The following is an 11,710-nucleotide window of genomic DNA, read 5'->3' on the forward strand; positions in this document are numbered from 1 at the left end:
GTTCTTTCAGTTTCACTTGTTGCTGAGTCAAAAGTTTTGTTCTGTGTTTGAATTTCTGAGTTTGATTCTATGTCTACCCCCACTGGCACTCCTTCAACATCTCCAGCATTATCCTGAGACTCTGCCTGAAATTCTGTGAGGGTTTGTTCATCCAACATGTCACTGATACCTTCTGCAGTGGATTCCTGAAAATCAGAACTAAATGATGACGGCATGTGAGCAGAGTCAAATCCTTTAACAGCACCAGAATCATTCTTCACACCCATTTCCTTCTCCAGTTCTATATCTCCATATTCTGTTTCTGAGCTCCTAAATGTAGATTTATCAGGACTGTGCTCATCCTCCAAACTGAACACTTCTTTATCTTTATTGAAAATACTTTCACTGATAAATGTCTCTTTGTCATCATGATGTTCTTTTCCTTTTCTTTGGCCTTTGTTCCCTCCAAGAGGTCTACGAGTTGACCCCATTTTACGCTTGTGAACCGTCGGAATCAATTTTGAGTGTACCTCCTGTCTGTGAGAATCTTCAGGAATGATGCTGATTTCAGTTTTCTCAGGAACTGTGACTGCTTCTCTTGAACCTACAGTGTCAACATCTCTCAAGAGAAGACCAGAATCAGTCACAGTAGAAACATTCTCAACATTTTCATTTTTAGATACTTTCAGTGCTTCCTGGTTTCTATCAATTGGAGTATCATTTTGAAGAAAATCTGAGTCAGTAGTCACATTGCTCTTCACTGTAATTGTATCTCCAATAACTTCAATTGCTTTGACAAGAACACTAACATCATGAATGTTCTCTTCTGTTCTTTCTCCTTCATTGGTTGTTGAGTCAAAAGTTATGGTCTGTGTTTGAGTTTCTATTTGTGGTTCTGTGCCTTCCACTACTGGCACTTCTTCAACATCTCCAGCAATTTCCAGAGTCTCTGCACAAAATTCTGTGAGGGTTTGTTCTTCCAATATGTCACTGATACCTACTGCAGTGGATGCCTGAAAATCTGAACTACATGATGACGACATGTGAGCAGAGTCAATCCCCTCAACAGGGCCAGCTTTATTCTCCACACATTTTTCCCTCTCTTTTTTGGTAGTTCCATCTTTTGTCTCTGATGTTCTTAATGTAGATTTATCTGGACCATGCTCATCCTCCATATCGAAGATTTCTACCTCTCTATTTCTTATACTTTCACTGTTAAGTGTCTCATTGTCATCATGATATTCTTTTCCTTTTCTTTGGCCTTTGTTCCCTCCAAGAGGTCTACGAGTTGACCCCATTTTTAGCTTGTGAGCAACTGGATTCAATACTGAGTGTAGCTCCAGTCTGTGAGAATCTTCAGGATTGATGTTGATTTCAGTTTTCTCAGGAAATGTGTCAGCTTCTCTTGAATCTACAGTGTCAACATCTCTCAAGGAAAGACCAGAATCAGTCACGGTGGAAACATTCTCAACATTTTCAGATACTTTCAATGCTTCTTGGTTTATATCAGTAGGTGTATCATTTTGAAGAAAATCTGATTGAGTAGTCACATTGCTCTTCACTGTAATAATATCTCCAATGACTTCAATTGCTTTGACAAGAACACTAACATCATGAATGTTCTCTTCTGTTCTTTCTCCTTCATTGGTTGATGATTCAACAGTTATGTTCTGTGATTGAATTTCTAAGTGTGGTTCTGTGTCTTCCCCTACTGGCATTTCTTCAACATCTCCAGCATTTTCCAGGGACTCTGCATAAAATTCTGTGAAGGTTTGTTCATCCAATATGTCACTGATACCTTCTGCAGTGGATTCCTGAAAATCGGAACTAAATGATGACGACATGTGAGCAGAGTCAACCCCCTCAACAGGGCCAGCATTATTCTCCACACATATTTCCCTCTCCTTTTCTGTAGTTCCATCTTTTGTCTCTGATGTTCTTAATGTAGATTTATCTGGACCATGCACATCCTCCATATCGAAGATTTCTACCTCTCTATTTCTTATACTTTCACTGTTAAGTGTCTCATTGTCATCATGATGTTCTTTTCCTTTTCTTTGGTCTTTGTTCCCTCCAAGAGGTCTACGAGTTGACCCCATTTTTCGCTTGTGAGCAACTGGATTCAATATTGAGTGTAGCTCCAGTCTGTGAGAATCTTCAGGATTGATGTTGATTTCAGTTTTCTCAGGAACTGTGTCTGCTTCTCTTGAACCTACAGTGTCAACATCTCTCAAGGAAAGACCAGAATCAGTCACGGTGGAAACATTCTCAACATTTTCAGATACTTTCAATGCTTCTTGGTTTATATCAGTAGGGGTATCATTTTGAAGAAAATCTGATTGAGTAGTCACATTGCTCTTCACTGTAATTGTATCTCCAATAACTTCAATTGGTTTGACAAGAACACTAACATCATGAATGTTCTCTTCTGTTCTTTCTCTTTCATTGGTTGATGATTCACCAGTTATGTTCTGTGATTGAATTTCTAAGTGTGGTTCTGTGTCTTCCCCTACTGGCACTTCTTCAACATCTCCAGCATTTTCCATGGTCTCTGCACAAAATTCTGTGAAGGTTTGTTCATCCAACATGTCACTGATACCTTCTGCAGTGGATTCCTGAAAATCAGAACTAAATGATGACGGCATGTGAGCAGAGTCAACCCCCTCAACAGAGCCAGCATTATTATCCACACATATTTCCCTCTCCTTTTCTGTAGTTCCATCTTTTGTTTCTGATGTTCTTAATGTAGATTTATCTGGACGGGGCTCATCCTCCATATCGAAGGTTTCTACCTCTTTATTTCTTTCACTGTAAAGTGTCACATTGCCCTCATGAAGTTCTTTTCCTTTTCCTTGGCCTTTTTTCCCTCCAAGAGGTCTACGAGTTGACCCCACTTTTCGCTTGTGAGCAACTGGATTCAGTTTTGAGTGTAGCTCCTGTCTGTGAGAATCTTCAGGATTGATGCTGATTTCAGTTTTTTCAGGAACTATGTCTGCTTCTCTTGAACCTACAGTGTCAACATCTCTCAAGAGAAGACCAGAATCAGTCACAGTAGAAACATTCTCAACATTTTCATTTTCAGATACTTTCAGTGCTTCCTGGTTTCTATCAATTGGAGTATCATTTTGAAGAAAATCTGAGTCAGTAGTCACATTGCTCTTCACTGTAATAATATCTCCAATGACTTCAATTGGTTTGACAAGAACACTAACATCATGGATGTTCTCTCCTGTTCTTTCTCCTTCATTGGTTGTTGAGTCAAACGTTATGTTCTGTGTTTGAATTTCTAAGTGTGGTTCTGTTTCTTCCCCTGCTGGCACTTCTTCAACATCTACAGAATTTTCCAGAGTCTCTGCACAAAATCCTGTGAGGGTTTGTTCTTCCAATATGTCACTGATACCTTCTGCAGTGGATTCCTGAAAATCTGAACTAAATGATGACGGCATATGAGCAGAGTCAACCCCCTCAACAGAGCCAGCATTATTATCCACACATATTTCCCTCTCCTTTTCTGTAGTTCCATCTTTTGTTTCTGATGTTCTTAAAGTAGATTTATCTGGACGGGGCTCATCCTCCATATCAAAGGTTTCTACCTCTTTATTTCTTTCACTGAAAAGTGTCACATTGCCCTCATGAAGTTCTTTTCCTTTTCCTTGGCCTTTGTTCCCTCCAAGAGGTCTACGAGTTGACCCCATTTTTCGCTTTTGAGCAACTGGATTCAATACTGAGTGTAGCTCCAGTCTGTGAGAATCTTCAGGATTGATGTTGATTTCATATTTTTCAGGAACTATGTCTGCTTCTCTTGAACCTACAGTGTCAACATCTCTCAAGAGAAGACCAGAATCAGTCACAGTAAAAACATTCTCAACATTTTCATTTTCAGATACTTTCAGTGCTTCCTGGTTTCTATCAAAGGGAGTATCATTTTGAAGAAAATCTGAGTCAGTAGTCACATTGCTCTTCACTGTAATAATATCTCCAATGACTTCAATTGGTTTGACAAGAACACTAACATCATGGATGTTCTCTTCTGTTCTTTCTTCTTCATTGGTTGTTGAGTCAAAAGTTATGTTCTGTGTTTGAGTTTCTATTTGTGGTTCTGTGCCTTCTACTACTGGCACTTCTTCAACATCTCCAGCATTTTCCAGAGTCTCTGCACAAAATTCTGTGAGGGTTTGTTCATCCAATATGTCACTGATACCTACTGCAGTGGATGCCTGAAAATCTGAACTACATGATGACGACATGTGAGCAGAGTCAATCCCCTCAACAGGGCCAGCTTTATTCTCCACACATTTTTCCCTCTCTTTTTTGGTAGTTCCATCATTTGTCTCTGATGTTCTTAATGTAGATTTATCTGGACCATGCCCATACTCCATATCGAAGATTTCTACCTCTCTATTTCTTATACTTTCACTGTTAAGTGTCTCATTGTCATCATGATGTTCTTTTCCTTTTCTTTGGCCTTTGTTCCCTCCAAGAGGTCTACGAGTTGACCCCATTTTTCGCTTGTGAGCAACTGGATTCAATATTGAGTGTAGCTCCAGTCTGTGAGAATCTTCAGGATTGATGTTGATTTCAGTTTTCTCAGGAACTGTGTCTGCTTCTCTTGAACCTACAGTGTCAACATCTCTCAAGGAAAGACCAGAATCAGTCACGGTGGAAACATTCTCAACATTTTCAGATACTTTCAATGCTTCTTGGTTTATATCAGTAGGGGTATCATTTTGAAGAAAATCTGATTGAGTAGTCACATTGCTCTTCACTGTAATTGTATCTCCAATAACTTCAATTGGTTTGACAAGAACACTAACATCATGAATGTTCTCTTCTGTTCTTTCTCTTTCATTGGTTGATGATTCACCAGTTATGTTCTGTGATTGAATTTCTAAGTGTGGTTCTGTGTCTTCCCCTACTGGCACTTCTTCAACATCTCCAGCATTTTCCATGGTCTCTGCACAAAATTCTGTGAAGGTTTGTTCATCCAACATGTCACTGATACCTTCTGCAGTGGATTCCTGAAAATCAGAACTAAATGATGACGGCATGTGAGCAGAGTCAACCCCCTCAACAGAGCCAGCATTATTATCCACACATATTTCCCTCTCCTTTTCTGTAGTTCCATCTTTTGTTTCTGATGTTCTTAATGTAGATTTATCTGGACGGGGCTCATCCTCCATATCGAAGGTTTCTACCTCTTTATTTCTTTCACTGTAAAGTGTCACATTGCCCTCATGAAGTTCTTTTCCTTTTCCTTGGCCTTTTTTCCCTCCAAGAGGTCTACGAGTTGACCCCACTTTTCGCTTGTGAGCAACTGGATTCAGTTTTGAGTGTAGCTCCTGTCTGTGAGAATCTTCAGGATTGATGCTGATTTCAGTTTTTTCAGGAACTATGTCTGCTTCTCTTGAACCTACAGTGTCAACATCTCTCAAGAGAAGACCAGAATCAGTCACAGTAGAAACATTCTCAACATTTTCATTTTCAGATACTTTCAGTGCTTCCTGGTTTCTATCAATTGGAGTATCATTTTGAAGAAAATCTGAGTCAGTAGTCACATTGCTCTTCACTGTAATAATATCTCCAATGACTTCAATTGGTTTGACAAGAACACTAACATCATGGATGTTCTCTCCTGTTCTTTCTCCTTCATTGGTTGTTGAGTCAAACGTTATGTTCTGTGTTTGAATTTCTAAGTGTGGTTCTGTTTCTTCCCCTGCTGGCACTTCTTCAACATCTACAGAATTTTCCAGAGTCTCTGCACAAAATCCTGTGAGGGTTTGTTCTTCCAATATGTCACTGATACCTTCTGCAGTGGATTCCTGAAAATCTGAACTAAATGATGACGGCATATGAGCAGAGTCAACCCCCTCAACAGAGCCAGCATTATTATCCACACATATTTCCCTCTCCTTTTCTGTAGTTCCATCTTTTGTTTCTGATGTTCTTAAAGTAGATTTATCTGGACGGGGCTCATCCTCCATATCAAAGGTTTCTACCTCTTTATTTCTTTCACTGAAAAGTGTCACATTGCCCTCATGAAGTTCTTTTCCTTTTCCTTGGCCTTTGTTCCCTCCAAGAGGTCTACGAGTTGACCCCATTTTTCGCTTTTGAGCAACTGGATTCAATACTGAGTGTAGCTCCAGTCTGTGAGAATCTTCAGGATTGATGTTGATTTCATATTTTTCAGGAACTATGTCTGCTTCTCTTGAACCTACAGTGTCAACATCTCTCAAGAGAAGACCAGAATCAGTCACAGTAAAAACATTCTCAACATTTTCATTTTCAGATACTTTCAGTGCTTCCTGGTTTCTATCAAAGGGAGTATCATTTTGAAGAAAATCTGAGTCAGTAGTCACATTGCTCTTCACTGTAATAATATCTCCAATGACTTCAATTGGTTTGACAAGAACACTAACATCATGGATGTTCTCTTCTGTTCTTTCTTCTTCATTGGTTGTTGAGTCAAAAGTTATGTTCTGTGTTTGAGTTTCTATTTGTGGTTCTGTGCCTTCTACTACTGGCACTTCTTCAACATCTCCAGCATTTTCCAGAGTCTCTGCACAAAATTCTGTGAGGGTTTGTTCATCCAATATGTCACTGATACCTACTGCAGTGGATGCCTGAAAATCTGAACTACATGATGACGACATGTGAGCAGAGTCAATCCCCTCAACAGGGCCAGCTTTATTCTCCACACATTTTTCCCTCTCTTTTTTGGTAGTTCCATCATTTGTCTCTGATGTTCTTAATGTAGATTTATCTGGACCATGCCCATACTCCATATCGAAGATTTCTACCTCTCTATTTCTTATACTTTCACTGTTAAGTGTCTCATTGTCATCATGATGTTCTTTTCCTTTTCTTTGGCCTTTGTTCCCTCCAAGAGGTCTACGAGTTGACCCCATTTTTCGCTTGTGAGCAACTGGATTCAATATTGAGTGTAGCTCCAGTCTGTGAGAATCTTCAGGATTGATGTTGATTTCAGTTTTCTCAGGAACTGTGTCTGCTTCTCTTGAACCTACAGTGTCAACATCTCTCAAGGAAAGACCAGAATCAGTCACGGTGGAAACATTCTCAACATTTTCAGATACTTTCAATGCTTCTTGGTTTATATCAGTAGGGGTATCATTTTGAAGAAAATCTGATTGAGTAGTCACATTGCTCTTCACTGTAATTGTATCTCCAATAACTTCAATTGGTTTGACAAGAACACTAACATCATGAATGTTCTCTTCTGTTCTTTCTCTTTCATTGGTTGATGATTCACCAGTTATGTTCTGTGATTGAATTTCTAAGTGTGGTTCTGTGTCTTCCCCTACTGGCACTTCTTCAACATCTCCAGCATTTTCCATGGTCTCTGCACAAAATTCTGTGAAGGTTTGTTCATCCAACATGTCACTGATACCTTCTGCAGTGGATTCCTGAAAATCAGAACTAAATGATGACGGCATGTGAGCAGAGTCAACCCCCTCAACAGAGCCAGCATTATTATCCACACATATTTCCCTCTCCTTTTCTGTAGTTCCATCTTTTGTTTCTGATGTTCTTAATGTAGATTTATCTGGACGGGGCTCATCCTCCATATCGAAGGTTTCTACCTCTTTATTTCTTTCACTGTAAAGTGTCACATTGCCCTCATGAAGTTCTTTTCCTTTTCCTTGGCCTTTTTTCCCTCCAAGAGGTCTACGAGTTGACCCCACTTTTCGCTTGTGAGCAACTGGATTCAGTTTTGAGTGTAGCTCCTGTCTGTGAGAATCTTCAGGATTGATGCTGATTTCAGTTTTTTCAGGAACTATGTCTGCTTCTCTTGAACCTACAGTGTCAACATCTCTCAAGAGAAGACCAGAATCAGTCACAGTAGAAACATTCTCAACATTTTCATTTTCAGATACTTTCAGTGCTTCCTGGTTTCTATCAATTGGAGTATCATTTTGAAGAAAATCTGAGTCAGTAGTCACATTGCTCTTCACTGTAATAATATCTCCAATGACTTCAATTGGTTTGACAAGAACACTAACATCATGGATGTTCTCTTCTGTTCTTTCTCCTTCATTGGTTGTTGAGTCAAACGTTATGTTCTGTGTTTGAATTTCTAAGTGTGGTTCTGTTTCTTCCCCTGCTGGCACTTCTTCAACATCTCCAGCATTTTCCAGAGTCTCTGCACAAAATTCTGTGAGGGTTTGTTCTTCCAATATGTCACTGATACCTTCTGCAGTGGATTCCTGAAAATCTGAACTAAATGATGACGGCATGTGAGCAGAGTCAACCCCCTCAACAGAGCCAGCATTATTATCCACACATATTTCCCTCTCCTTTTCTGTAGTTCCATCTTTTGTTTCTGATGTTCTTAATGTAGATTTATCTGGACGGGGCTCATCCTCCATATCGAAGGTTTCTACCTCTTTATTTCTTTTCACTGTAAAGTGTCACATTGCCCTCATGAAGTTCTTTTCCTTTTCCTTGGCCTTTGTTCCCTCCAAGAGGTCTACGAGTTGACCCCATTTTTCGCTTTTGAGCAACTGGATTCAATACTGAGTGTAGCTCCAGTCTGTGAGAATCTTCAGGATTGATGTTGATTTCAGTATTTTTCAGGAACTATGTCTGCTTCTCTTGAACCTACAGTGTCAACATCTCTCAAGAGAAGACCAGAATCAGTCACAGTAAAAACATTCTCAACATTTTCATTTTCAGATACTTTCAGTGCTTCCTGGTTTCTATCAAAGGGAGTATCATTTTGAAGAAAATCTGAGTCAGTAGTCACATTGCTCTTCACTGTAATAATATCTCCAATGACTTCAATTGGTTTGACAAGAACACTAACATCATGGATGTTCTCTTCTGTTCTTTCTTCTTCATTGGTTGTTGAGTCAAAAGTTATGTTCTGTGTTTGAGTTTCTATGTGTGGTTCTGTGCCTTCTACTACTGGCACTTCTTCAACATCTCCAGCATTTTCCAGAGTCTCTGCACAAAATTCTGTGAGGGTTTGTTCATCCAATATGTCACTGATACCTACTGCAGTGGATGCCTGAAAATCTGAACTACATGATGACGACATGTGAGCAGAGTCAATCCCCTCAACAGGGCCAGCTTTATTCTCCACACATATTTCCCTCTCTTTTCTGGTAGTTCCATCTTTTGTCTCTGATGTTCTTAATGTAGATTTATCTGGACCATGCCCATCCTCCATATCGAAGATTTCTACCTCTCTATTTCTTATACTTTCACTGTTAAGTGTCTCATTGTCATCATGATGTTCTTTTCCTTTTCTTTGGCCTTTGTTCCCTCCAAGAGGTCTACGAGTTGACCCCATTTTTCGCTTGTGAGCAACTGGATTCAATATTGAGTGTAGCTCCAGTCTGTGAGAATCTTCAGGATTGATGTTGATTTCAGTTTTCTCAGGAACTGTGTCTGCTTCTCTTGAACCTACAGTGTCAACATCTCTCAAGGAAAGACCAGAATCAGTCACGGTGGAAACATTCTCAACATTTCATTTTCAGATACTTTCAATGCTTCCTGGTTTCTATCAATAGGGGTATCATTTTGAAGAAAATCTGAGTTGAGTAGTCACATTGCTCTTCACTGTAATTGTATCTCCAATAACTTCAATTGGTTTGACAAGAACACTAACATCATGAATGTTCTCTTCTGTTCTTTCTCCTTCATTGGTTGATGATTCACCAGTTATGTTCTGTGATTGAATTTCTAAGTGTGGTTCTGTGTCTTCCCCTACTGGCACTTCTTCAACATCTCCAGCATTTTCCATGAGTCTCTGCACAAAATTCTGTGAAGGTTTGTTCATCCAACATGTCACTGATACCTTCTGCAGTGGATTCCTGAAAATCAGAACTAAATGATGACGGCATGTGAGCAGAGTCAACCCCCTCAACAGAGCCAGCATTATTATCCACACATATTTCCCTCTCCTTTTCTGTAGTTCCATCTTTTGTTTCTGATGTTCTTAATGTAGATTTATCTGGACGGGGCTCATCCTCCATATCGAAGGTTTCTACCTCTTTATTTCTTTCACTGTAAAGTGTCACATTGCCCTCATGAAGTTCTTTTCCTTTTCCTTGGCCTTTGTTCCCTCCAAGAGGTCTACGAGTTGACCCCACTTTTCGCTTGTGAGCAACTGGATTCAGTATTGAGTGTAGCTCCAGTCTGTGAGAATCTTCAGGATTGATGCTGATTTCAGTTTTTTCAGGAACTATGTCTGCTTCTCTTGAACCTACAGTGTCAACATCTCTCAAGAGAAGACCAGAATCAGTCACAGTAGAAACATTCTCAACATTTTCATTTTCAGATACTTTCAGTGCTTCCTGGTTTCTATCAATTGGAGTATCATTTTGAAGAAAATCTGAGTCAGTAGTCACATTGCTCTTCACTGTAATAATATCTCCAATGACTTCAATTGGTTTGACAAGAACACTAACATCATGGATGTTCTCTTCTGTTCTTTCTCCTTCATTGGTTGTTGAGTCAAACGTTATGTTCTGTGTTTGAATTTCTAAGTGTGGTTCTGTGTCTTCCCCTGCTGGCACTTCTTCAACATCTCCAGCATTTTCCAGAGTCTCTGCACAAAATTCTGTGAGGGTTTGTTCTTCCAATATGTCACTGATACCTTCTGCAGTGGATTCCTGAAAATCTGAACTAAATGATGACGGCATGTGAGCAGAGTCAACCCCCTCAACAGAGCCAGCATTATTATCCACACATATTTCCCTCTCCTTTTCTGTAGTTCCATCTTTTGTTTCTGATGTTCTTAATGTAGATTTATCTGGACCGGGCTCATCCTCCATATCGAAGGTTTCTACCTCTTTATTTCTTATACTTTCACTGTAAAGTGTCACATTGCCCTCATGAAGTTCTTTTCCTTTTCCTTGGCCTTTGTTCCCTCCAAGAGGTCTACGAGTTGACCCCATTTTTCGCTTGTGAGCAACTGGATTCAATACTGAGTGTAGCTCCAGTCTGTGAGAATCTTCAGGATTGATGTTGATTTCAGTATTTTTCAGGAACTATGTCTGCTTCTCTTGAACCTACAGTGTCAACATCTCTCAAGGAAAGACCAGAATCAGTCACAGTAGAAACATTCTCAACATTTTCATTTTCAGATACTTTCAGTGCTTCCTGGTTTCTATCAATAGGGAGTATCATTTTGAAGAAAATCTGAGTCAGTAGTCACATTGCTCTTCACTGTAATAATATCTCCAATGACTTCAATTGGTTTGACAAGAACACTAACATCATGGATGTTCTCTTCTGTTCTTTCTTCTTCATTGGTTGTTGAGTCAAAAGTTATGTTCTGTGTTTGAATTTCTATGTGTGGTTCTGTGTCTTCTCCTACTGGCACTTCTTCAACATCTCCAGCATTTTCCAGAGTCTCTGCACAAAATTCTGTGAGGGTTTGTTCATCCAATATGTCACTGATACCTACTGCAGTGGATGCCTGAAAATCTGAACTACATGATGACGACATGTGAGCAGAGTCAATCCCCTCAACAGGGCCAGCTTTATTCTCCACACATATTTCCCTCTCTTTTTCTGGTAGTTCCATCATTTGTCTCTGATGTTCTTAATGTAGATTTATCTGGACCATGCCCATCCTCCATATCGAAGATTTCTACCTCTTTATTTCTTATACTTTCACTGTTAAGTGTCTCATTGTCATCATGATGTTCTTTTCCTTTTCTTTGGCCTTTGTTCCCTCCAAGAGGTCTACGAGTTGACCCCATTT

The 11,710-nt window shown here is 39.6% G+C and overlaps 1 protein-coding gene across 1 annotated transcript in view; it reads right to left on the reverse strand.

The window, feature by feature from the left end:
• Window positions 1-8,363, reverse strand: part of LOC127448797 (uncharacterized) — an 8,905-nt gene extending 542 nt beyond the window's left edge. The window contains exons 1-2 of the mRNA XM_051711634.1: window positions 3,788-8,363; window positions 78-2,986 (exon numbers count right to left, since the gene is read on the reverse strand). Of these exons, the coding sequence (XP_051567594.1) occupies window positions 78-2,986; window positions 3,788-8,363 (7,485 nt within the window). The remainder of the gene's footprint in view (window positions 1-77; window positions 2,987-3,787) is intronic.
• Window positions 8,364-11,710: the final 3,347 nt, after the last annotated feature.

Source organism: Myxocyprinus asiaticus, chromosome 12 (genome assembly GCF_019703515.2).
Source record: "Myxocyprinus asiaticus isolate MX2 ecotype Aquarium Trade chromosome 12, UBuf_Myxa_2, whole genome shotgun sequence".
In the NCBI taxonomy this organism is placed as follows: Eukaryota; Metazoa; Chordata; class Actinopteri; order Cypriniformes; family Catostomidae; genus Myxocyprinus; species Myxocyprinus asiaticus.